At 54.9% G+C, this 26330-nt stretch overlaps 1 protein-coding gene across 1 annotated transcript in view; it reads right to left on the minus strand.

Moving 5' to 3' along the window:
- Positions 1-15757, minus strand: part of KCNC1 (potassium voltage-gated channel subfamily C member 1) — a 44895-nt gene extending 29138 nt beyond the window's left edge. Inside the window, exon 1 of the mRNA XM_060303452.2 lies at positions 13987-15757. Within this exon, the coding sequence (XP_060159435.1) occupies positions 13987-14556 (570 nt within the window). The 5' untranslated portion in view covers positions 14557-15757. The remainder of the gene's footprint in view (positions 1-13986) is intronic.
- Positions 15758-26330: the final 10573 nt, after the last annotated feature.

Raw genomic sequence — 26330 nt, forward strand, 5'->3', positions numbered from 1 at the left:
GAATCGGGAAAGGCTCCAGAGGGGAAGCCTGTTCCAAGCTGCCCTTGAAGGACGGCTCCATCTTAGCCATGCAGAGGTGGAAGAAAGGGCATTCTTGGTGGAGCGGACAGAATAAGCCGAGGCAGGAGGCAGGGGAACTAGGGCATATCCTGGGGGAACGGCTGGTGTGCCTGGAGGCCAGGGCTGGGCAGTCTGCAAAGACAGGACGGGTGGGATCTCCTAGGCTAGCACAGCAGGGTCTGCGTAGAGCCATGAAAGAGGAAAGACGCATCACGTCAGTACAAACCACAGTGATTTCTTACTCCGAGGTGTTTACTCAGATCCCCAGACTGCCCGTCAGGGAAAAAATATCTTCTCGGTGACCCCCAGGCCTCGGGAGACACGATTCCTGCCGCCTAGAAGGGAAGCCAGCAGCTGGCATTTCTGATCTTTGTGTCACTAAATATATCATTGGTGACAGCGGCTCGTGCCCCTGACGTTATGGGGCTACCGGACGAGGCTTCCACGGCCTGCCTCCCTGTCTCTGTGGCTCATCCAGGACCTCCTTATATCAGCTCCCCTGGGGAATCTGAACCCAGGACCAGGTTTGATGTGCCCCAGGCAGTCAGCTCCAACACCTGCTAAGTGCCTCCCACGTGCTAGGCTCTGTGCTGGGGCTCTGCCCCTCTGGGACTCTTCCCCATTTCACAGGAGGAAATGGCTCAGCCAGATGCCACCTGCCCGAGCCCACCCTGAGGCAGGGGCACCAGAACCCTGGCCTGGCCATGGCCAAGGCCTGTGCTCTCGCCTCTACCCTGTCCCCTCCTCACGTTCCCCCTGCCCTTGGGATCTGGTCTCCTCCCACATACAGCCTTGTTCTGAACCATATTTTCTCTCTCACAAACTACCCTTCTGCCTCTGGTCTGAGTGGATTCTCCCAGCATCCCTGAGAAGCAGGTGATGCCCTTATGTACGCGTTGTAGATGAGGGTGCTAAGACCCAGAAGGACAAGGGCCATGCTCCAGGGGTGTGGGCTGGTCAGGGGCCAAGTTAGGAGCGTCCATGGCAACACGAGGAGAAACACACTGCCCCGGGGCTGGCCCTTAGCAGATGACAGCCACATGCGCTTCCAAGAGCACTGCCCTCGGCCCAGGGCGCTGGCTGCCTCCAGGTGACCCAGCGGGTGACCGTGTTCCTCTCAGCGGCTCAGAGAGCCCCTGAGGTTGAACATAAAACATTAAGTGCTAAGATGGTGGCCCTGGCGGGAGGCTTGGTCTGACATACGTTCAGTCCTGCCCTGGTGACAAGGCCCAAGGGAGTCCCACTTCCCCGCTCTACCACCCGCATGGGCAGAGAAGGGCCCCGGGGAACCACCGAAGCCTCCCCCCACCGTTACAGCGACCGTCTTCAGAGCTGTCAGGTCCCTGTTCTCAGAACCCCCCGGGCGGGTGAGGCCAGCGTCTGCAGAGCACCCTCTGCAGCCGAGGTGGCCGAGGCCTACGAGGTCACAGGGCTCACGGCCGGCGGAGACAGGTTTGGACCCTGGCAGTCGGAGCCCCGCAGTCTGGCTCCAGTCTGGCCCGTCACCACCACACTAACCATGTCTCTCGGCGCACCCGGAGCGAGGGCTCTGCCACCGGCAAGTGCCGACAGGACCTTTGCCTGGAAGGGCCCCTCACCACTGGCCCCCTCCAGTCTCCCTCCAGCCCCACACCCCCTCAGAGAGCAGCTCACCCCAGCCTGGTGGCAGCCCTGTGTGGCCCCAGCGTCTCCCCCTGGGCACAGCTGGCCTTTAGGAAGAGGAGGACGGAGGCCCTGGATTGTGGTGAGGCAGGAGCCCTTCCCTGAGGCCCGGCTCCCTGGAGGTCCAGACTGTGCAGCCCCTGTGGCCATGAGAGGGGAGGGGACGGCAGTGCAGGCGTGAGCACGGCTGAGAGCTGGGAGGGTACACACAGGCGGTGCTCAGTGTCGGGGGCCCAAGGGGGCTGTGGGGAGCTCTGCTCTTTCTGACCTCCCGCTGTTGCCTGGCTCTCCGAGCCCAGCCCAGGACGCTGGCTTCCCTCTGTGCTCGAGCCCCAGGCACACGCCCGCTCAGGACTTTTGTATGTCCTGCTCGCCCTGCTCCCCAGATGCCACATGTCTCCTTCCCTCTCCGCCTGCAAGTCTTTGCTGAAACGTCACCTGCTCAGGGAGGCTTTCCCTGCCACATGAGTTAAGTTGCCACCTCCGGCACTTCCTGTGTCTTCCCTCCACTTTCTATCTCCAAAGCTGTCCTCACCATCTGACACAGGGTATAGTCCATGTAACCGTTTGTTTCTTTTTATTCTCCCTGCGTGAGAATGTAAGTTTCTTGAGGACAGGGATTTTTGACTGTTTCATTCTTTGCTCTACTGCCAGCTTCTAGAGCAGTGCCAGCAACCTAGTAAGTAGGTGCTCAATAAATATTTGTGGAATGAATGAATGAGTGCTAACAGCAGCCCCTGACAGGGGAACTACATAGACTGTCTTTATGTGGATAGTAGGGGTATAGGGAGAGCAGTCCCTTCCTGCACTGTGGATGGGGAAGGAAGGAAGTGGTGGGCGGGCGCATCACAGGCAGTGGGCCAGGGGCTCACAGGCAGGAGCCAAAGTAGAGCAGGAATAGGGTTGCCAGGCTGGCAGGGGAAGGGTCTGGGTTGAGCCAGGGTGGAAGGGGCGTCCGAGGCCCTGCACAGGCTTGAGTGAGTTTCCTCTGGCTGCTGTGGCCCGGTCCGAAGCAGCATCAGAGCCTGGGCCCAGTGAGGCTGGCTCCTGAGGCCCCATGAGCTCAGCTGTGTGGGGCTGCCCCAGCTACTATTAGCTTATCCCCACCCAGCCTGGCGTTGGCCTGGCGGGGCAGCCCAGCCTCAGAACGGCTACTGTCCAGTGGCGCCAACAGGAGCCCCAGGCCTTAGCCCCCAGGCTCCTGGGGTCTGCCTGGCCCCCGCTGCCACTGCTGGCTGTGCCTGAGCATCCCCTGTAAAGAGGAGACATTTCAACGCCCTGAGCTGTGATGCATGGCTCTTGTCCACCAGCCCCACCACACGGGCACACTTGTCAGCATCTCAGGTCCCCGCGCTTGGCTCCCGATCAGAGCCTGATGTCAATGGCCCTCCCTCCTCCTCCCCCCGCAGGTGGAAGTTCCATCATCCATCGCTCTCATTCCCCTGACACCTGGTGAGGGAGGCCGAGTGGCCCAAGACAACAGATGGGGTGACTGAGCCCTCTGAAGAGGGCTATGACCCGCCCATGACACACAGCAGACTCGTGGCAGGACCAAGAGAGAATCCAGGCCTGCCTTCCAGGATGACCACTGAAATCTGGTCCCTGGGAGACAGATTCTGGAAGAAGTGGCCCCCGGGGCCAAGTAGGTGAGGGGATCCCTAGAGAGGTATTTGAAGGGAGAGTCAGTTGCTGAAAAAAGGAAGCAGGTGGTGAACAGGTGAGGGCTTGGCTCTTCTAAAGCCAAGCGCTGTTAAAAAGACAATAATGGAACCCACGATAATTAAGCACTTACGGTTCGGGTTCTGGGCTAAGTGCTTAACACATTCAATCCTCCCAACTTCCCTGTGAGTCAGGTGCTATTAATATCCCTCTCTTGAGGCACAGACAGGTTAGGGAACTTGTCCAAGGTCACACAGCTGGGAAGTGGAAGTGGGGCCGGGATTCCAATGCAGGCCTCCTGGCTCGAGAGGCCATACGTACTCTTAGGAGATAATGGGGCTCCAGGGCACGTTGCCAACATCAGGTAGCCAGGAAGTGGGGACCGGCCCTGAAGCTCATGCACTTTCTACTGAGCACATGACTGAGGCTTTAAGCAGGGGGATTTGGGACAAAAAGCATCCTAGGCCTTCGAGGGGAAGAGTCTGTATTGAAAACCACTAACTAATGCCTAGAACTTCCCACAAACACAGCTGACAGAGGAAAGGGAATAATGATAGGGGAAAGGGGAGGGAAGGAGGTGGACGGAGAAGGAGTTGGGGAGGGAGAGGGAGAGGGAGGAAAAGAACGTGGCTGGCCTTCAGGAGAAACAGAGTCCCAAGGGAAGCCAGACGTGGGCATTAGGCTGGACCAAGTGTACCTGGGAACTCGGTGTCCCTGCAACGTCACCATTCTACGAGCTGTGCGTCCTGGTTTTCGGAAATAGTTTCTCAGCCTCTGAGCTCTGGTTGTGGGTAGTGGTTGGGTCGATGCAGAGTGAAGCAGGAGTTTGGAGAGATGGAAGGGCCAGGACGTGAAGAGCCTCCTCTGGCCCTGGGCGGTGACAGCAGCAAGTGGGACACTGCCCTGACTGCGGTTTGCCCCCCACGTCCTGATGAGAGCACTACAGCTCTCCTATCACTGCCTCAGCCTCTGCCTCTCCATCACTGCTCCAGGCTTGGGGGGATGGAGGAATTGTGTTCCCAGGTGAGGCAAAGAAGGGTAGGACAGCCAGGAACAGGCTCAAAGGCGTCATGCCGATGTCTGACCTAGGCCTTGAACTCTGGCCTCCTTATCCATTCTCTCAGTGATTACGTATTTAGCATCCGCTATGTGCCCGGCCCTGTTCTAGGTGCCAAGCACAGAACAACGGGTAAAAGAGACAGAAGTCCCTGCCCTCTTGGAGCTTATATTCTAGTGAGGGAAAGAGACAATAAACAAGGTAAGTGAGTAGAATATGGTTCGATGGTGTTAAACGCCAAGGAGAAAACGGGAAAGCACAAAATGCGGGAAGGGAACGCAAGGGTGCAGTCCGAGAGGAAGACATCAGAGTCCAGGCCTGAAGGAGGCGAGGGAGAAAATAGTGAGGGGAAAGGCTCCAGGTGGAAAGCAGGGCAAGAGGACAGGTCCTGAGGCAGAAGCAGAAGCACGGTGCCGGCGGAAAACCAAGGAGGCCAGACGAGCTGAGCAAGAGAGCGGCAGGAGAGCGGGGGGGGGAGGTGGGGTGCGGGCAGCTCGTGCGGAGCCTTATAACCCTCGCAGGGACCGGGGCTTCTCCCCCCGTGAGACCAGAAGTCAGAACGAGCAGAGCCCAGCGGTGGCCAGATCTGACGAGTGTTTTACCAGGAGGGCCCTGGCTACCCTGTGCAGAAGGCGTGGGCAAGGGCAGAAGCAGGGGGGACGGTTCACAGTGATCCAGGGGAGAGAAGATGGCGGCTTCAGCCAGGAAGGTAGCAGTGGAGGTGATGTGGGTCCGGGAGACGACAGGATTTGCTGATGCGTGAGAAAAAGAGCGGAATCAAGGACGGTGTCGAGGTTTTTGGTCTGAGCACCCAGATGGATGCGGCTGTCATTTACTGAGCTGGGGCATCACCACCCCAGGCACATCGCCCTGATGTCAACGTCTTGGGCGTGAGGAAAGATCAATGTCTTGACCCGTGAAGTTCTGTCAGCCCGCACGCGCCCATCCAGGCCTGTGTCCTGATACTTCCCCTCCACTGGGAACCGTTTCCTGCCTCAGCACTTCTCAGAATCTGATGTGCGTATGATTCATCTGGGGATCTTGTTAAAATGCAGATTCTGAATCAGTAGATCTGGGGGTGGGGGCCCGGGGCCTGAAACTCTTCATTTCTAACAAGTGCCCAGGTGACGGGGATGCTGTTGGTCAGAGGACCACACTGAGTAGCAAGAGCCCCCACGTCCCGGACCCCACGGCAGGGCCTCCCCCTCTGAGTAGCAGCTTCTCCGGGGAGTGGAGTAAGCATCCTGACCACCTCCTCCCAGATCTAACAGTCAAATTCTCCAGGGACAGAGCCCAGGAGCCTGACCTTTTGAAGCATCCGAGGTAAACTGAGAGTCACCCATGGGTGGGAGTCCTCCAGCAAACACCCCTGCAGCCCCCATAGCAACTATTGCAAACACCCCTACCCCAGCCCCGGCCCATCCAGCACAGCAACAGCTCACTGCCCCCCTCTCTGCAGCGCCCCTACACCAGTGGAGCTGGACCCCACACTCTGCTCCAGCCCCTACTGCCTGGCATAGCCTCTCGTCTCTGAGTGCACCTTTCTGCAGCTCCTGGAGGGCAGCCAGCCAAGAGAAGGGCCTGGAGAAGAGGGCGGCCGGTGCCACCCCTGGGCCTGAGCAAGCACACTGGAAAGAGGTGGCACCCCCGGGGCTGTGCCACGAGAGGGCTGGATGAGTCTACATGCCTGATGGCTCACAGGGGCCCCGCGTCCGTGGCGACCCCTGGCAGGACGGGCTTCCTATGCCTTAAATGAAGGAATGAGAGCAGGCCTGAACGAACGTCGGAGGAAGCTTCTGAGACCCCCATCCCTGGGCTCCTGCCCGCTTGGTACCGGGAGAGCTCGCATGTGCCCTGGAGAGGATGTGGAAGGAGAAATAGGGAAGGCCTAACCTGGCTCCCACAGCGCCTCCGGGAAGCTGCAGCCTGGAATTCTTAAACTCCTGGAGTGTCAGACTGGAGAAGGGACTTGGTGGTCATCTAGAAGGTCCTCTGTCTTTCACAGGGAGAGAAACTGCAGCCTGAAGGGGCGATGGAACTTGCCTACGGAAGCCTGGTTGGCTTAATGGCCTGGGTACAGATCTTGCTCTGGTGTAGTTGCCTGATACCTACGACTGGGGTCTTGTCTGTGGCCTCATCTCTCCATGTCCCTGGGTGGATGCTAAGCCTGAGGGCCTGCCTGTCCCCAGCCACAGGCCCCCAGAGCTGACCCACTGACCTCCAGCTGGAATCATGCAAGCCTGGGGACTTCCTGTCCAACCCAGACCCCTCACTCCCAGAGGAGGTCAGTGAGGGCAGGAGCAGCCAGGCTAAGCCTTAGGGACCTCGGGGGATGGGCTTCCATGTTCAGCTGAGAGAGGGAATGGATGAGCCAAAAGCTAGAGGCTGGAATGAGGGCTGAAGATGAGGAGGCCAGCGGGGAGCCTGGCAGAAGGGAGCAGCGGGACGCACGTCCAGCTTCCAGAGCAGAAGGCCTTGAATGCCGAGCTGAGGAGCCAGCATGCTCACCATACGTCACCTCTTGCCTGTTAACTTCTGAGCCTCCCAAGCCCCCTGCTGTTTGCCTGCACGGCTGTTGGGGGCAGTAGAGGCCCCTTCCGAAAACCCTCTTCTTGGGGGCTCCCAGAGCACCCTCTTACCCCACCAGGCTGGACCCTCACCTGCCATGGTTCAGGGGCTAGAACTCTCTGAGCAGGATTCCCAGACAGGTTTTTGGGAAAGAGTGTTTGGTGAGGGAGGACGGGACCCAGAAGGAAAGTCGAGTCGGAGCCACAGTAAGCCACACACCCCAGCATCCCTGCAACAGTGACAGGAGGCAGTACTGACCAGTGGTTATGGACAGAGCTCCAGGGTCAGGCAGACCCACAGCTGAATGCCGCTCCACCACTCGTGAGCTAAGTGACCTTGGAAACATTACTTAACCTCTCTGAGCCTCAGCAGCCTCATCTGTGGCATTGGTATGATAATAATGGTACAGTTCCATGGGAGTTTGGATGAGAATTAGATGAGAACATGCACGTCAAACCCTTAAGGCTGTCTGACATGTAGTAAGTGCTTCAGTAAACAGCGGCCATTAGTACTGTGACTCAAGAAAGGAAGGGGCTTCTGGAAAATCCTGCTTGGGGGATGATAACAGGATTTGGACCAAGTCTGGGTTGAATGGCTGAGGGAGGTCTTGACCAGCTGTACTGGGCCCTGGGAGGGGAGTGGGGAAGGGAGGTGGGAGGGCAGGTAACTGCAGATTCTCCCTCACTCAAGGGAGGAAATCGGAGGTGTAAGTAAGGAGAACAGTGTGCCCAGGTAGGATTTGATATTCTTTTAAAACTGAGAGCCCAAAGAAATGCAAACGGCCAGGTCCTGGGCCAAGAGGCTTGGGGTGTGAGTTCAAGCCTCGCTGATGGGCTGTGTGGTCTTAGGCAAGTGTCTTCCCCGCTCTGAGCCTCTTCCTCCTCCACCAGATGAGGGCAGTGGCTAGAGGTGGCCTGGGAGTACCCAACAGTCCCTTGCATGTGAAAGGTGGTCCCTCCCACACAAGTGGTTCCCCTGAACGAGGATCAGGCATCTAACTGTCCCTGGAGCCTCTCAGGCCCCCCTTTCCCTGGAGCCTGCACCCAGGGATGGGACGCTCAGGCCAGGGGTGTGGCCAGGCTGGCCCGGGGGCTGATGGGAGACAGCGGCTTGACCTTTTGGTCCAGAGCAAATGCACTGGTCATGAGACTGCTCAGAATAGCCATATAACTATATTCAGCCGCCCTGGGAGGCCCCGAGATCCCTGGTCCAGGCAGTGGGCCCTGGAAAGAGCCCCCACCAGCCCCCCTCCCCCACCTCTGAGGAAACACGCCTCCCTCTCTGGGAGGATCAAGCCAATCTCCTCCAAAGCTCTGGCAGAGTCAGAACGCCCAGAGTTAGGGAGCACAGATTCCTGCCCCCAGAGAACCAGACTCCAGACACTCCCTGAGGTGTCATAAGGTGGATGGGGTTCCCAGCCACGGAGCCAGGAGTTAGGGACGTGGGTTTCTGAACCAGTCCCCAAGTAGCGTGTTCACATGTGACCTTGGATAAAGCACTCCTCATCCAGTTGAGGTGGATGGGCTTCAACCTCCTCATGTGTCCTAATAATACCTCCTATTATACTGAGTATGTAAGAAGCTTAGACTCCGGAGTGGGAGACAAACTGGAATCAAGCAAGGCTGCTAATGAACATTTTATTACAAACTAGATCACTTCTCCGAAGGGAAGGACTCTGGTTCTGGACCCAACCTGTGGGGTCCAGGAAGCCATTGCCAGGGAACTGATGTTTGAGGTGGGATGCCAAGGATAAAGAGGGGCAAGCCAGAAGGAAAGAGTGCTCCAGAGGGCACAGCCTATGCAAAGGCCCTGAGGCTGGGAGACCCGGCATGTGCAAGAAACTGAAATGAGGCCAGGATGACTGGAGCTCAGAGAGTGATGGAGAGAGCCAGGCCAGAGGAGCCTAGAGAGGCAGGCAGGGCCTGAGGGCTACATTATGGGCCGGGGAAGCACCAAAGGGTTTTAAGCAGGCAAGGAGGTGAGCTGACAGATCTGTGAATTGAAGAGCCCTCTGTGGTTGCCAAGAAGAGGATGAAATGGAAGGGCCAGGGGCTGGAGCTGGGAGAGCAGTCAGGAAGCTGCAGGAGAGATGGGCCTGAGGAACACAGTGGTGGCTGGAACCAGGACAGTGGACATGGAGACAGAGGGCAAAGGCTGGAGTCTAGAGAGAGTCATGAAGTAAAAGGATAATCCAACCAAAAGGAGTAATAACAGCAGCCAACGTTTATTGACCTCTTACTGCATGTCAGGCCCTGCGGCTTGGGGCGCTGCGCCAAGATGCAGATAACTCAGTTACTCTTGCCATCAACCCTCCGGAACACATTCTATCATTATGCCCATTTTAGAGGCGAAGAGGCTGAAAGATTCTGACTAGAAGACACTTGGTCTGTGATTTTCATTACTGGGAGGGGAGCTGGTGGGGGGCTGGAGTACCATTCAAAGACACGAGGACACCTGTGAAAGCATCGTGGGAAGGAGAAAAACACTGAATGGGGGACACACTGTGGTGGGGAGCACTTGGGGTGGCAGGAGGGGAACACACCCAGCCCTTCTCCACTGCTCATGGGTCTCCTTCACATGTTACCATGACTCAAAGTGGGGCCCTGACCTGGGGGAGTGGGCTCTGAGGTGGGGGGCAAGATGCTTAGGAAGTTCCTGATAGCTTCTCTGTCCCCATTCCCTCTGTACGCCAAGCCAGGCCAAGAGCCCGGTGTCACATGGGACCCAAGGGACAACCAGAAGTCTCTGGCTGGGCTCTGCATCCCAGCTTCCGGGTGAGATTCCTTCCCAGGGATTTGAGGAGGGAGAGGACTACATCAGGTCCCAAAAAGGTGAGGACAAGGCAGAGAGACGCAGACCTGGCATCAGAGGAGAGCTGAGCAATGGGGTAGTGGAGGAGGGGCTTCCCAAGCGTGCGGCCATTGCCTCTTCTTTGTCATTAGAAAGTCAAGGGACTTTGGGGGACAGATATCAACACACACACACACACACACACACAAGATACTCTCTGGCCTGCAGCGCAGGGACTGCCATTGGTGGTGTGTGACCTGACACAACAATGTTCCTGATGACAACATGAAAATCATAGCTAAAAGCCAAGAGCCTCAGACCCGTGCTGGTCCCCGGGGAAGACAGGAGGGCAGGTTTCAAGCCAGGGCTGCCCCAGCACAGCCCTGCCTGCTCCCATATCTCCACAGCTCTGCGTGCTAGCACTGCCGTTCCCTGCCCTCGCCTGGCTAATTCCTACTTGCCCCTCAAAGCTGGTCCCAGTGTTACCTCCCCTGGGGGTAGTTCTCCCTCGCATAGTCCCAGGAAGCCCCTTCAAGCCCTTACCGCAAAGCGTCATCATCATCCTTTGCTTCTGCGTCTGGGACAGCACCCCTCACCCCAGAAGACAAGCTGGGCTATCCTGTCCCGGCTCACCTCCTCACCCCTTACCCCCTTGGGCTGGGGGCCCAGGAAACCCGAGGAGAGAGGGGCCAGGGAACCCGCGGCTCCAGCTAGTACAGTCACTCCCGAAGTGCTCAGATGGGACCTTCCACCCCAGCCAAGTAGCCCCTATCTCCCAGGGCCACCGCTAAGGCCTGCAGAGGGGTGGCCTCACTGCCTGGCCTGTGCACCAACAACTGACCTGAGCTAGAGCAGTATTTCCACTGAGGATGGGGAATGGGGTGCAAAACCGCTCCCTAAGGCAGCTCAGGAGTCCCAGGAGATGGAGGCAGCAGGCAGGAGGCTGGTCTGGAGTTTCGTCTTCCTCAAGGCACACACACCCAGACGATGCAGGGCCTTCTCACATACGAGCACACACAGCCACACTGACACCAGGTTCTCACACACAGCTTCCATCTCACACACCCCTCACTACACACGGTCCCTGTCACACATTGGGCCCTCACCCCACACAGCCTCACACACAGATGGGCTCGTGCACACAGCCTCACATGCAAGGCCTCACAGTGTCACGCCTGCCACACACAGAAATACACTCACCTCAAGTCTCTTACACACCCCAAGAATCTCCCTCTCTCCCTCTCACACAAACACACACACAGCATCTCTCTTACACATACAGTCTCTCTCTCTCATATACGCACTCTCTCCCACGCAGTCTCATTCTCACACACGAAGTCCATCTCTCAAAACACACAGAATCTGTCTCCCTCACATTCACACAGAATTTCTCTGATACAGAGACTCACAGAATCTCTCTCACATAGTCTCAACACACACACACAAACACACACACACACTCCCAGAGTCTCACTCATATGGTCTTTCTCACATGCATGAAGAACCTCTCACACCCACACAGAATCTCTCTTACACAGATTCTCACACATACAGCTTTTCTTTCATGCACATCTACAGTGTCACACACAGGATTCTGGTCTCGAATCCAGAATAAACATTAAAATCCCCACCCACGAATCTGAGGCGGCTTGGGGCCCGCGTGGGGAGGGGTAAACAAAGGTGACAGCAGTGGCGGAGCAGCGATGGAGGGGGCAGGGCGGGCGGGCAGCCGGCTGGGCTCTGCGCAGATGCGCTGCAGAGAGGCAGCGCAATGCAGCTAGGCCAGCCGGGCGTGCAGCGGGAAGCCTGGGTTCTAATCCAGGCTCTGCCCTCAGTTCCTGCGTGCCCTTGGGCAGGCCCCAGTGTCCTCATCTGTCACCCAAGGGAGCTAGAACAGCCCTGTGTGCCTACGGGGGAAGGAAGGTGGCACAGATAGGCTGTGGGATGACACTTTCCAACCCACCTCCACCCCCCAACCTACTGCCCAGCTTCTCCCTCAGAATCTGCTCTTCAGTGGACACTGGAGAGAGCCAGGACTTTTCCGTAAGGTTTTGTACCTCAACAAGGCCCCATTTATCCAACCCATTTATCTGCATGGGGTGACGGCCACCCCAAAGCAGAGGAACGGCCAGTGGGAGGAGATGGACAGGGCAGAGGGCTGGAACGTGCCCCACGTGACCCCTGCCTATCCTGAAACTCAGGGGCACAGGCCAGAGCCCTAAAGCTGAGCCCAAGGAGAGGGGTGGGGGGACCCAGCCTCTTGCTGGGGAGCCCGAAAGCTGAGAGGACCCTATGGAAGTTGGGCCTACTCTGCTTCTGGGGCCAAAGGGGTGATGGTCACGGTGAGATGCTGTCCGAGGTCAAATGCAGGCTGAATGGGCAGCTGCTCTAACCCAGGCCTCTGCCCCGCATGCCCCCCCGCCCCACATGTGCCAGTTCAACCTCCCAGTCCCCTTCCTCCTGCCCCTCCCCACAGCTCAGCCATAGCCTCCAGTTACATAATCCCCTGGCTCTGGTGGCCTCTGTCAGGAGAGGGGAGGGGAGGGGAGACCCCCGAGCGTCTCAGTCCACTCTGGAGATGGCAGGGAGCTGGGGGCCAGCGCGGTGGAGGATGGGGTCCCAGGAGATTTGGGTTCCAATCCTGCTTGGCCTCTAACTCCCCAGGTGACCTTGGGCAGGGTCCTCAAAACAGGGGGGCTAACTCTCTCCCTATTACTGTGCTCCCCCAAACACACACACATGCACATCTGAGCTAAGGTTTAATATATAAGACCTGCTGCCCCCTCCCTCAGATGCTAAAACATTGAGTGTTTTATCTCAGTAACACATCCACCAGGCCTGTGCCTACACACAGCCTTTCTCTGCCATGGACACTTCAGTGCCCACCCTCCAGTCCCCTTTGCCCACTGGAGTCAGCTGGGCAGACACTCCTGCCCCCTCCCCTGCCCGAACCTCCATCCCTGGGCTCCAGGGGGCAGGAGGCATGGGATGTGGAGCAGTGGAGGAGAGTGGGGCAGCAGAGGCAGTGTTTGGACTGGTAGGGGGTTGGTGGGTAGCTCACACATGGGGGAGAGGCTCTGCTTTAAATCCCAACTCTGACCCCTCCCCTCATGCCACAGCCTTGGTTCAGGCCTCTGAGAACAGAGCCCAGCAAAAGCAAGACGTGTCTTCCAGCGTAGATGGCTTCCAGCGTAGATGGCTGGTGTCTCCCTTTGGGGCTCAATTAAAGCAGCAAGGACGCTTAGAATTTACCAGACCCCCTCTCCCATTTTATAGTTGAGGAAAGTGGTCAGAGAGGCCATCTGAGGGGCCAAGGTCGGCAGCAGGGTGCCCTTTCTCCCTGGCAACAAGCTGCTGTCACTAAAGGGGAGTGGCTGATGAAGACACACCCACCTCTCACAAAACTTGTCCTCGCAGATCCCCCCGTAGACCCCTTCTCTGCCCCGGCAGGTCCGAGAGGAAGCATAGGCAGAAGCCCAGTGGCCCCCTCAAGCACCCTCTCCTTTTGACAAGGCAGAAGGACAGGCTCTGTTCCCAGGAGCAGGTCTCAGAGGGATCACAGCCCCCTCCCCAACTAGCTACCAATTAATTATCCATAAACATTCCCCCTTGGCCATCTCCCCATGGCCTGAAGCTGCTCCCTGGGGAGGGGTGGTCTCTCTCAGGCAGCAGACCAGGTCTCAAGCCCTCTTCTGTGGGCCCTGGCTGGGTCCAGGTGGCCCTTAGCTGGGAGAGAAGAAGGGCTGTAGCTTCCCTCCCCACACCAACATCTAAAGGACAGTTCACACTTTCACCCTGTACACCTGCAGAGACGCAAATATGCACACACAGGCACTCCTGCACACTCAAACATACACACATGCTCACTCATTCCCACTACATACCTTACCCACCCAAATATACACCACCACACTTACATAAATATACACACACAATCTACTCATACACACAAACACACCCATTCATACTCACCCATACACATTAAATTTGTAATACAGACACAGACTTTACATATGTACAAAGCTAGTCACCCTTCAGGAGAGTCACTCTGTCGCTTACACGCACGCACAAACACCCCCCTTTCACTTCTGACTCCCTAGGCACCAGTTTTCGAATCCACCCCTGCCCTCGGGAGGCAGAGGACCTTGACTTCCCCGCCCCGCTCTTCAGATGGGTAAGTTGTCACTTACCCGCGCGTAGCGGGATGAGTAGGGGTCCTCGAAGAGCGCCCAGATGCGCGGCTGCCAGCGGCGCCAGAAGCCGCCGGGCCGGCCGTCCGGGGAGTCGCTGAGTGCCAGGCGCTTGGTCATCTCCAACTCGTCCTCGCCGTCGCCTGAGTCGCCGGGGCCGTCGGCGTCCGCGTCGTCGGCGCTGTTGTCCAGGGGCGCGCCGCCGAAGCTGTCCAGCGCCTCCTCGGCGTCGCGGTGCTGGCGGTACGTCATCCAGCAGCAGGGCTCCACGTCGGTCTCGTCGATGCCCCAGAAGGCCAGCTCCTCCTCGTAGAGTGGCCCGCACACGTCGGCAGGGCAGTGCAGTTTGCCAGTGCGGTAGTAGTTCAGGATGTGCGCGAAGACGCCCGGGTGGCGGTCGAAAAAGAACTCGTCGGCGCGCGGGTCATAATCGAAGTGGCTGTGGGCGTCGGGCTCTGCCAGCCAGGCGAGCCGCGTGCCGGGCAGCGTGCGCAGCGTCGAGCGGTACGTCTGGTGGCGCGTGCCGCCCACGTTGATCACGATGCGCTCGCTTTCGTCCCCTTGGCCCATCGCGGCGCCTCCTTAGGCATGGCGCGGCCCAGCGACACCCATGGGAGCGGCCGCCAGGGGGAGTTGGCGCCGGGGAGGGGGGCGCGCGACCTCCTCCCCCCTCCCCCCAGCCGTCGGGGAGACAGAGGACCTCGGCTCTGGCTACCCCCAGAGCGACTCAAGCCCCTCAGGGCGCTTTCTGTCGGGTGCTGGTCCAAGGGCGTGTGCGCGGGATCCCCAGGGTCTCTAGGCGCCAGATGTGGGAGGGAGCTGGTCCGGCTGCGGAGGAGGCAGAGGAGGAAAGAAGGGAGGGAGAGAGGGAGGAGGAAGGGAGGAAGGGGACGGCGGCGCTCAGCGGCGAGCCCCAGGAGGAGGGAAAAGAGGGTGGGGGGGCCGGGCTCCCGTCCCCATCTCAGCGGGAAAATGGAGAAATCGACACAAAGCTTTTGGGGGGAAGGTCAGCTGCTTCCAGGGCCGGTCAAAGACCAGCCCCTGGAAGGGGGAGGGGAGGGGAGGAGAAGGAATCTGGAAATTCGCGCTCTGCTGTGAGGTGGTCGCCGCAGCACGCTCTCGGCGTGGGGGAGATGGATGCCCGCTGCCTTCCTCCCTGCGTGGACCGGCTGCGCAGGGCGGACTCCGGCCCCCTCCCTCTCCTTGCCTGGCTGCCTGCTCCCCACCGGCGGCGGGCGCGCCCGCCCGCCCGCCCTCCTCGCTCCTTCTCCCCGCCTCTCGGAGGAGATGGCGGGCCCCCTGGGCAGGGGCACCAGGGTTGCTGCTCCGTGCTCCTGCTGCGGAGCGCTGCGCTCGGTGCGCTCCGGCTGGACCTGGGGCTCTCCGCTGGGCTGCGCTCCGACTCGACTCCGGCGGCGGTGCTGAAGGGACAGCTCCGGGACTGTTGCGGAGCTCCGCGGAGCCGGGAAAGGGTTCTCCGGGCTGGGCTCCGTCTGCGGGGCCGGCGGGCACTGACTCCGGTGCCTCTGCGCCCTGCTTGTGGCAGGCTGTTGGCTGTGCCGGCCGAGGCGAGGGGGCCGCGGCGGTCGGACCGGGGAGGCGGGGGTGGCGGGTCCGGGCGCGGCGAGGCAAGGCTGGTGAGGCCGGGGAGGCGAGGCGCGGAGCGGCCGCCGCCGCCGCGACGCCGCTGCTGCCGGGGCTGCTGCTCGGCTAGCTGGCTCGCTTGCTCGCTCGCGCGGTCCGCGTCCAGCCCGCCGCTCTCCGGACACTGGCACACGGCGCGCGCAGCCGCACTCGCCCCCGGAGGGAGGTGCCGCGCTGGGTCCTAAAAAGCCCTGATTCCGCGCCCCCCTCCCAGCCCCGCGCGGAGCCCGGCCTCCCTCAACCCCGGCGCTGGGGGCGCCAGCCCGGCACCGATCCTGCGCCTCCGGGGGACCCGCCGACGCTCCGCCCCCGGGGAGCGCCACTCAGTGGGCGGGGGCTCCGGGAGACGTCTCAACCCGCGCCCCAGGGTCAGACCGAGGTGAGAAGGGCGTCGGTACCCGCCCCTGTCTTTCCAAACTAGGGACTGTCTGATTCCCTAGTGAAACAAGACGGCCCTGACCGCTATCAGAGAAACCTCGACCCGCACCAGTATTGACCGCTCCAAGCAGCTGTTCAATACCGACCCTTGCAGGGAACCTGGAGCCCCCATGACGCTTCCATAGGTACCCTCTTGCATGGATTCCAAAATAACACACCCCGCGCTCCCCTATACACAGCACACACCTGTACTAGGTTGTGTTGTCCTCTAAGCCCTCTACTAAAAACCCAATAATCTTGGACCCCTATTAACCCCTTTCGACGCTTTTCTGACCCTGGGCCCTTCTTAACTCCAGGCTGACTCTAGTCTCCCATGAGTGTCACACGCTCTGCCATCCTGATCCCAGCTCACTGATCCTCCCACACTAGCCCAGGATCCTTAGGTGAGGATCCCTTGTGAAAGGGCATTCTGTCCTTAGAGGTCAGAAGAAGCAACTGCCTCTAGTGGTCGTGAACGTCGACAGCCCCCCTTTCTCCGTAGGGCTTCAGCTGCCCTGGATGGGAAGCTGATGCTGTGTCTGGGGGCTGGATAGGAGCAGACCCCTGCTGTGATTCCTGGTTTCGCAGTTGATCCTGGGGTGGGAGTTGCAGTTTGGGCCTCCGAGGCTTCCTGGACCACGTTTGCTGGCGGTGCCTCAGTTTACTCAATCGAGCAATCACTCCTTCACTCCTTACTTGTTCCAGGCTCTGTCCCAGGCACAGGGGCACAAGAGACCCTGCCCTCCAGGGGCTCCGGGCAGTCAGAGAAGTGGGCAGGTGGGTCTGGGCAAGGCTGGGGAGGTCAGGCCCAGCTCCAGGTGTGGCCGCACTTGGAAAGAGACTTATTGATCCAGCCCAGCCCAATCGAACACAAGGCTGCCTGGGCAAAGGGCTATTTAATTAAGAAGACGTGAGGCTCTTATTTACCTGTCGGCACTTGCTAATTGCGCAGACAGCTGTCCCTCGACAATGACCCACAGACCTGGTTGTGGGCCTGGGGATGAAGCTGTGCAGCAGACATCTCTCTCCTCACTTGGCCCAGCGAAATCTGTGTGTGCTGGAGCAAAGGTTTGGAGGAATGGAGAGGTTTGGAGAGGGGCGAGGGGCAGAGCAAGAGATGAGGGGTGGGAGAAGGACAAGGGGAAAGACAGAGAGGCAGAGTTATGGCAGAAACAGGGGCAGAGATGGGCAGAGGCAAAGAGAGAGCTGGAGTCTGGGGCCAGGATGGTACCTCCTCACTCCAGAGATTGATCTGTGTCCTTCTTATAAATGGGGGCTTCTTCTCCTTCAATACAATTATTTCAGAGTAATACAGGGATGAGAGTGCGTTTCAGTGTCCCTCTCACCCTGGCCATTGTGAGCCCTGTCCCCTACCCATGAGGAAGCCAGACCCAGTGCAGCTCAGCTTGGCTCAAATTCAGATTCCCAGGACACAGTTCTCTCAGAAAGTTCTGCCCCAATCCAAGGAGGTGATAAAACAGAGAAATGGAGTCCCCTCACACACACACACACACACACACACACACACACACACACACGCACACACACACACACACCTGGGAGAAATCAAGATGGGGAGAGACAAGACAGCGGCCTCGCCAAACCTTCCCTTCCTTCCAGCCAGTTGTCTAGTCCCTCTTCTCCCCAGGAAGCCCTCTGCGATTCTGCCAACCATAGGGGACCAGGGTTCCACCTCTTCCCTCTCCTGCAGGACCACATGGATCAGAGTACAGCTCCCTAACCTTCACTGTAGCTTATTTTATTTCCCAGTAAAAAAGGACTATCAGGTCCTCCAAGCCTCCTTCTTGCTTGCTTCCTCCACAGTGCCCAGCGTACACTAGCTCCTCATTAAGGGCTGGATGATTTGAGAAAGGCCAGGAGAGAGGCTAGGATCCTAGCATCCTAGTGTCAGAGGCCATAGGAGTCTGGAGCCCTTAACCCAGGCTGAGTCAAAGGGAGACTTACCCAGGGTTTCTCGGGGAGTCAGTGCAGGGCCCACTCAGGCCACTACCCCATGGTGAGCCATAACGGGGAACTGAAGCATGCCCCAGATGGTGGGGAGAAGCAGAGGGAGAGGCAGAGAGAGGCCGAGGGCTCCTAGAAGGGGTAAAGCTGGGTTATTAGGGGCCCTGGTCAGGCCTGGCCCTGAAGGGCTAGTAAAAGAGGCAGGCCAGGGTTGGAGGGAGGGGGAGCGTGCAAGTGTATCTATCGCACCTAAAACCCCCTACGAGGCAAGCAGAGAAGGCTCAGAGAGAGGAGCCTTCCAGGTGGGAGAGGGTAGCTGCCCATGAGGTGCTCCACGCTGTCCCACTTTAGGATTCTCACCTTCATCCTTGATGACACCCCAGGCCTCAAAGGCTCTCCCCCTTCTCTATCCTAAGCAGGGACACAAAAGTCCCTTCTCTCACTTCCCCTTCACACTGTAAGAAGGCTGGCATTTGCAGAAAGCCTAGAAAAATCAAGAGGGCAACATAGAAAAAAAAAGGGAAAAAGCCCCAAAGAAATGGGGTAGGGAGGGAGAATCGCTGAACTGAGCCTTAGCTTCTTACCAGCAACCACTAACCACAGACCCTCAGCCCAGCTGAGGACCTCACCCCTTTCCACTTGTGAGCAATCCCCCTTATTCACAGCCATGTGCCCCCTCCCTGGCAGAGGAAAGCTGTGGCCCCGTGCCAGAGGCTCTTTGGGATCACTGGCTGTTGAGGGGCGGGGAGCAGCGCAGGGTGCAGGGAACTACCAGTGGGGTGGTGTTATTCAGTGGTCAAGAGCAAAACCTCTGGAACCGAGGTACCTGTATTCAAATCCTAGCTCCACCATTGACAACCTATGACCTTGGGCAAGTTATTCCATTTCTCTATACGTCAGTTTCTTTATTGATGGATATGCAAAATCATAAGCCCTATATCGTAACACTTCAGCTCTGTAATTTCTCTTGTTCAGGCTGGAGGAGGGGGCTGATGAGAGGGGCTGGAGGACGAGCTGGGGCTGGGTATAGACAAGAAAAAGGTGAAGGGAGTCCTGAAGCCAAGTTTGGCCTATGTTCTCACACCTGGCATTTGCAGGCCTTAGATCTGGTCCTGCTAGGCTCTGGAACTGGCTTAAGTCCAAGCCCCAGGCCTTGGTCCAGGTTGGCCCATGCCATATGCTCTCTCCCAGGCCCAGAACCTTCACATTCCTGGTGGGTTGGGGTGCCATCTTGTGGCCACATCTGGAAACTAACCTAACCGGGGCACAGAGCCGGCTTTGGAGCGATGATAAACAGTGCAAGCGGCAGGCTATCTTTTCCACAGATCAGAGCTCCTCTCTCCAATGGACAAGGGAGGGTGAAATTAGAAGTGCCATAGCGGGAAACTGGTGACTGTGGCTGTCAGATCTATAGCTTGAGCACTGACCCTGGTACCTAAGCTGGGAATGGGGTGTACAGTTGTTCCTTTTGTTCCTTCCTGTGACCCCTGGGCAAATGGATCCCAGATCTCTTAGGCCAGGGGAAGTCTAGAAAGGGGCCAAGGTAAAGAATACTCCGGGCAAGTGCAGAGTTCGTCAATCTCTGCACATTTTGGACCAGAGAATCCTTTGTTGTGGGGCTGTCCTGTGCACTGTAGGATGTTTAGCCGCATCCCTGGCCTCTGCCCACTAGATGTCAGTAGCACCCCTTCCCCATTCGTGACAATCAAAAGGTCTATGGACACTGCCAAAGGTCCCTTGGGGAGTAAAATGTCCTCCGGTTGAGAGATTTGGGTACAAATCTCATTTTGCTGTTTACTGGCTGTGTAAACTCGTCACTTTCCCTCTGTAAGCTTCTGTTCCCTCATCTACGTAAAGGGAATAATATTTTGTGAGGATTCAATGAGATAGTGTCTCTCATTTAACTTCCTCTCCTTCCCTCTTCCCCCCTCCCTCAGACTGCCCACCACCCCCAAACCCTCTGTGACCAGCCTTTACCCCATGTCTCCCTCATGGGCTCCTGCCATTCCCAGCAGCATTGGTCCCTCAGAGTGGCAGTGTGGCCCCAGGGGCAGAGTGTCAGCCCTCCCTGGGCTTGACTTTGGGGAAAATGGGCCTCAACACCTCGCCTCTCACTGCTGGCTGTAGGAGCTGGGTGGGGAGCAGGGAACGATGATGGTTGTGGTGAGGGATGCAGAAGGATGGTCAGGCATGCATGTGTGTAAGAAAGACAGGTGGGTGTGGGCACTACTGCGAGTGTCCCTGGCAGGACCAGGTAGGGGCGGCTGAGTTCTCCCGGAAGCAGCTGGAGATGTGTGGCTGCCCCAAGCGTCTTCCTCCCTCTGCGACTCCTTTATAGGAGCCTTGTGCGGTCTCCTGTGTGTGCTCCTGGTGGGCCCTCGTGCCTGAGTCAGCCTGTAGGTGAGCCTGGTTGGCAGTGTGCAGGGCTGGGTCCAGGTTCTATGAGGCCTGAAGTTTAGACATTTGGGGGAGGGGTCACATTAAAAAAAAAAAAGAACAGAAAGTTGGGTACAAAAGTGAATATTTATTTAGGCTTTGAAATCAGGACCAAATGTAAATTTTAGAAAGCTGACTAAAAATGTTTAAAAATCCAGAAAAAATAGCTTAATGTTGTTATTAACTGCTTGACACACCTACATAATACTTTTAAATAAGTTATATTTATTTGGAAGCATTCATAATGCTGACAAAAACAGTTGCAACTTTTTTTTGCAATTACAGAATGATGTTCAGTTAACAGAACAACATTCATTTTGTTACAGCTGTATCGAATATGACTGAAAATGAAACACTCATCATCTTCCCCTATAGCTGTTTTTTCTGTGCACCAACATGAACCTGCGTTACATTTCCATGCCACTTTACAGCTCCCATGTTATATCAGGCCAGGTTTGTGGCTACTGAAAATACCACCAGGACAGGGCCACTTAAAGGTACATTCATGAAATGCACAGGACCCAGAGTAGCCAAAACAATCTTGAAGAAGAACAAAGCTGGAGGACTCACACATCCCCATTCAAAACTTACTACAAATCTACAGTAAACAGCCTGTGTGCTACTGGCATAAGGGTAGACACACAGCTCAATGGAATAGAATCGAGTCCAGAAATAAACCCATACCTTTAACGTCAATTAGTTTTTGCCAAGGGTGCCAAGACAATTCAATGAGGGAAAGAATAGTCTTTTCAACAAATAGTGCTGGGACAACTGGATATCCACATGCAAAAGAATGAAGCTGGATCCCTTCTTCACACCATATAGAAAAATCAACTAAAACTGGGTCAAATACCCAAATGTAGGCACTAAAACTATAAAATGCTTCCTTGGATTAGGTCATGGTTTCTTAGATATGATGCCAAAAACACAAGCAGCAAAAGAAAAATATAGATAAATTGGACTCCAGCAACCACAAAAGACTTCTGTGCTTTAAAGGACAATATCAAGAAAGTAAAAAGACAACCCATAGGATGGAAGAAAATATTTGCAGACCATATAGCTGATAAGGGTCTAGTATCTAGAATATATAAAGAACTCTCATAACTCAACAATAAAAAGACAGATAACCTCATTTTAAAGTGGACATAGGATTTGAATAGAAATTTCTCCAAAGAAGATGTACAAATGGCCAATAAGCACATGAAAAGATGCTAACATCATTAGTCTTTAGGGAAATGCAAATTAAAACCACAATGAGATACACTTCACACCCACTAGGACTGCTAGATTAAAAAGACAAACAATAACAGTGCTGTTGAGGATGCAAAGAAATTGGAACCCTCATACATTGCTGATGGGAATGCAAAATGGTGCAGCTGCTTTGGGGAAGACTTTGGCAGTTCCTCAAAAATTTAAACATAGAGTTATGATATACCCAACAATTTCCCTTTTAGGTATATACTCAAGAGGATTAAAACCATATATTTACATGAAAAGTTGTACATGAATGTTCATAGCAGCATTATTCATAAGAGCTAAAAAAATGGAGACAAGCCAAATATCTATCACCTGATGAATGGATAAACACAATATAATGTATCCATGCAGTAGAATGTTATTCAGCTATAATAAGGAATGAAGTACTGATACATGCTACCACATGGATGAACCTTGAACACATGCCAAGTGAAGGAGGCCATACACCAAAGGCCACATAGCGTGCGATTCCATTCATATGAAATGTCCAGAAGAGGCAAATCCACAGGGACAGAAAATAGCTGAGTTGTTGCCATGGGCTGGGGGGAGAAAAGAGAGTGGGGAGTGACTGCTAAGGGGTACGGATTTCTTTGGGGAGTAATGTTCTGGAATTTGATAGTGGTGATGGTTGCACAAAGTTGTGAATATAATACAAACCACCGAATTGGACACTTTAAAAGTGTGAGTTTTATGGTATGTAAATTATATCTCAATTTTTTTTTAATTGGGAAAAGTTAAAGAAGGATCAGTAAACCAGAGGGCTATAAATAATTTGCTTATGCTAAGAAAAATCTGTCATGGTTCCAGCTCCCTTATCTGTAAAAGACCTATTTTGTTAGCTTTTTCTTTGAAATGCTTTGAGTTACTAAAGAATTTCAGAACTGGGACATACCTTTTTTTGTTTGTTTGTTTGTTTGTTTGTTTTGCAGTACGCGGGCCTCTCACTGCTGTGGCCTCTCCCATTGCGGAGCACAGGCTCTGGACACGCAGGCTCAGCGGCCATGGCTCACGGGCCCAGCCGCTCCGCAGCATGTGGGATCCTCCCGGACCGGGGCACGAACCCGTGTCCCCTGCATCGGCAGGCGGACTCAACCACTGCACCACCAGGGAAGCCCCCGGGACATACCTTTTAAATTCACTACTTCATTACACAGAGAGAGAGCCCAAGTCCAAAAGGGTTAAATCACATTCCCAAGGTCTCAGAATTGGTTAGGGGCACAGCCAGGCCTAGATCCCAGGAATTATGTGGCCATTGACATCATCTGGGACTTACTGCCCCCTGTTACTGGGAAAGTTCTATATGAATTAAAACTCACTGTTAAATGTTGTCTAAAAAAAATTAAAAAGTTAACTACACAAAAATGACCCTGTACTGTATAAAAATGACTATTAGACAGCCTCCCATTTTTTTCCCCTTAGTACTAGTGAGTTGGGTGCAGGGGATTTAAGTGTTTTATAGATGAGAAAAAACTGAGCTAGAACCAAATTGTTTTTCCCATCATTAGCACCATCACCATGTTTGTCTTTCTCTTCCTCTTCATACCTTCTGCCTTGATAGTATGCATTATTGCAGCTTGCTCTTTTTTCTTGGCTTTTTCAGTCTTGCCTACTCCTTTCCACTTGCATCAGGCTGTATATTCTTTAAGTGCCGCTTCAATGTGATTCTAGAATATCATTCTCTATACAGAGAATTGAGAGCTAATTCAGATAGTTCAGTCTCTCCTTCCAACGTGGTTGGTCAAAACTTGTTTGATATCACTAATAATTTAGGGGATTTTCTTTCAGGCTCACCACTCTATTGGAGATGTCTATTGGAAATTGTGCCTAAAATGTACACTTTTAGGATTGTCAAATTTGGCAGAAACTCCATCAAGTTTCTTTCATCTGTGGACTGTAAGAGTTCAAGGTATATTGAGTTTTCCTGTGCGGTGACTAAACTTAAATGCTTTTAAATTGGCAGGGTTCATTTAAAAAGTCTGTTGATGCTAAGGTCTCATTATAGTGGCATATTGTGAATTTTATTCTGTCTTTGTTGATGTCAGTATTTTGTGTTAGACCAGCAAAAAATTTAAATCGCTTTCCAATATGTTCATATAATTCACTCTTCTTTGTTCATTAGATTATCAAACAATGCAAGAGGCTTTTCAATAATTCCTTTAAGAAGTTATCACTTTCTTTTAATAAACTGCTTTTTGGCATGATCTAAATAGATGTTGGGGGTACAATTGTCTTCTCAATGTCAGAATCATTGTAATTTATTTCACTGTTCATTGTCATTACTTCTGTTTTATATTTCATTGATTTAAAATATATTCCACTAAACCCAAACAAGATGAATACCTTTCGAGGGGACCCCAACATGCCCGTAAATGCCACCCAACACGGGGGAGAGGTCAGAACAGAGACAATGGTCATAACCAGTTGGCTAAAATATTTTACTTTAGAAAATTTGAAAAGAAACTAGACCGTGTGAACATATCTCTAGGGCTTTTCCCAGTGCCTTAGAAGAAGCTCATGCAAGGGACAAGGACTTGAAGCTTAAACTTCCTTGGCATCAAGGTACACCAGCCTCTGGGGGTATGCTCTGGGGACATGTGTGCTCTTGTATGAGCACGTGTGTGTACAGACATGCATATGTCTCTATGGAGAGCGTGGCCCGGTGTCTCCTCAGATCCAGCCCAGGTGAAAATGGCCCCAAGAGCAGGGATGTTTCATCTACACTGCAAATGGGGTTCAGCTAGACATCCTCCCCCCTTCCCAGGCCAGGAGGGGACCTCAAATCCCATCATCCATGGGGTAGTCCAAGCTCTAGCTGCTCCCCTCCCTCCTGATGCTCTCTCCTTCCTTCCTCTGCAGAAGCTACAGGGCCGGGCAGCTGAGAGTGCAGTCTCTGGAGCCTCACTGCCCGGGTTCAAATCCTGCCTCATGATCTAAGCTGGTCCAGTTAGAGCTCTTCCCTGGAAATTTTCTAAATGGAGTTAAGCAGTGAGATCTAGGTAATCCCCTGAGTTGCTGGAAAAAACCAATATGGACTAGGAGGGAGGGAAGGCAAGCAGAGGCAAGAAGGGGGATGTGTCGAACAGCAAGAGGGGCTCCAATCCCGGCTCTCGAGGCCCACGGGTGCTGTGGTGCTTGCAGCGCTGCTCCCTTATGCGAACTGCCCTGCGTCCTTCCAACATACCCCCTGTGGGGTTTAACCTTTTTAAATTGGGTTTCTGCCCTGCACTGAGTCTGTCCCCATGACCTCTTCTTCTCCAGAGGTCTCCATCTTTATAACAGCACCATCGTCCACTGTGAAGCAAACCAGAGCCTGAAGTCACCCTTGGCCCCTCCTTTTCTCTCCCTTCCTTAGGGCCTCCATGCACAAGACTCTGTGAACAGTTCTGTAGGTTGTTCACTGAAAAAGCACACCTGGCCAAGGAGGTGGGTGGAGGCTGAAGTCCAGCCTGCTCTCTGTTTGCCTAGCCATGAACCCTGGTGCAGAGCAGTGTCCTTGGGAAAGAAGGGACACCTTTTTCTAATGCACACTAGCTCCCTATAGGCTATAGTAACCCTATAGGCTGCTGGGGCCTTCTTCTTATATGTGGTTGGTTCCCTCAGCACAGAAGCTGTGCTTCCTCCTCCCTTTGCCTGATTACCGTCTCATACCTCATTATCATCTCTCACTGCGCCCTTTACTTTTCCTTATGGAGTTTCTCATCATGTATAACATCTACAAACGTATTTATTCATTTGATTCTTTGTCTAATGGCAAAGAATTTTGCCAGTGGATTTTAAGCTGTATGAGGGTAGGGACTGTGCCCTCAAGGTTCTCCATTGAACTGTCAACGCCTACACTTTATCTGGCACAACTGTCTCTACTCCTGTGCTTTCTCTCCCATCCCCAGTCACAACCCCAGTTCAGGCCATGTCATGTCTTCTCTGAGCAGCCCTGGTGGCCTCCTGACAAGTCTTCCTGTCTCAAGTCTTGTTCCCTCCTATCCATTCTGCCAGTCCAGACTGGCCTTTCTAAAATACAGATATGTTCGTATCCTTTCCTCGGTTAGATTCCTCTATGGCTCCCTATTGCCTTTGGGATAAAGCCCAAATAAGGTCCAATGTGGCCCTTTGCCCCATCTCACCTCTGGCCCCTCCCTGTGAGCACTGCTGGTCCCATGAAGGCACAGTTTGCTTTCTGTCACCTCTGGGTCTTTGCCCTTTTGCTATTTCCTCAGCTTGCAGCATCCCTATTTGGCGCCTCTTTCCTTACCTATTCCTTCAAGACTCTTATTAGGGGCTGCTTGCTGTCTATACCTTCTGTTCCCACTGCGTTCCTCTGCCACATACATCCCCATTATAGCACTTAATTCATCGTGATGTAACCAGCTGCTAAAAGATCCAGTCTCCCCAAATGTCTGGGTGCTTCCCAAGGTCAGGAACTCTGTCCACCGGTCTCTGTTTTCACCCAGCATGGGACCTGGCATCTGTTGAATGAATGAATTCATGAATGAGCCCCAAACGGTCTCAAAGGAGTGTAAAGAACCCCAAGGCACATCTGGGGAAGCAGCCAGATGAAAAGCAGAGGATCATTAGTAACAGAGCAGCCCTGGGTGGCTCCCCAGGGGCCCTGCATTGGGGAGAGCAAA

The sequence above is a fragment of the Globicephala melas genome, chromosome 8 (genome assembly GCF_963455315.2).
Source record: "Globicephala melas chromosome 8, mGloMel1.2, whole genome shotgun sequence".
NCBI classification, from domain to species: domain Eukaryota; kingdom Metazoa; phylum Chordata; class Mammalia; order Artiodactyla; family Delphinidae; genus Globicephala; species Globicephala melas.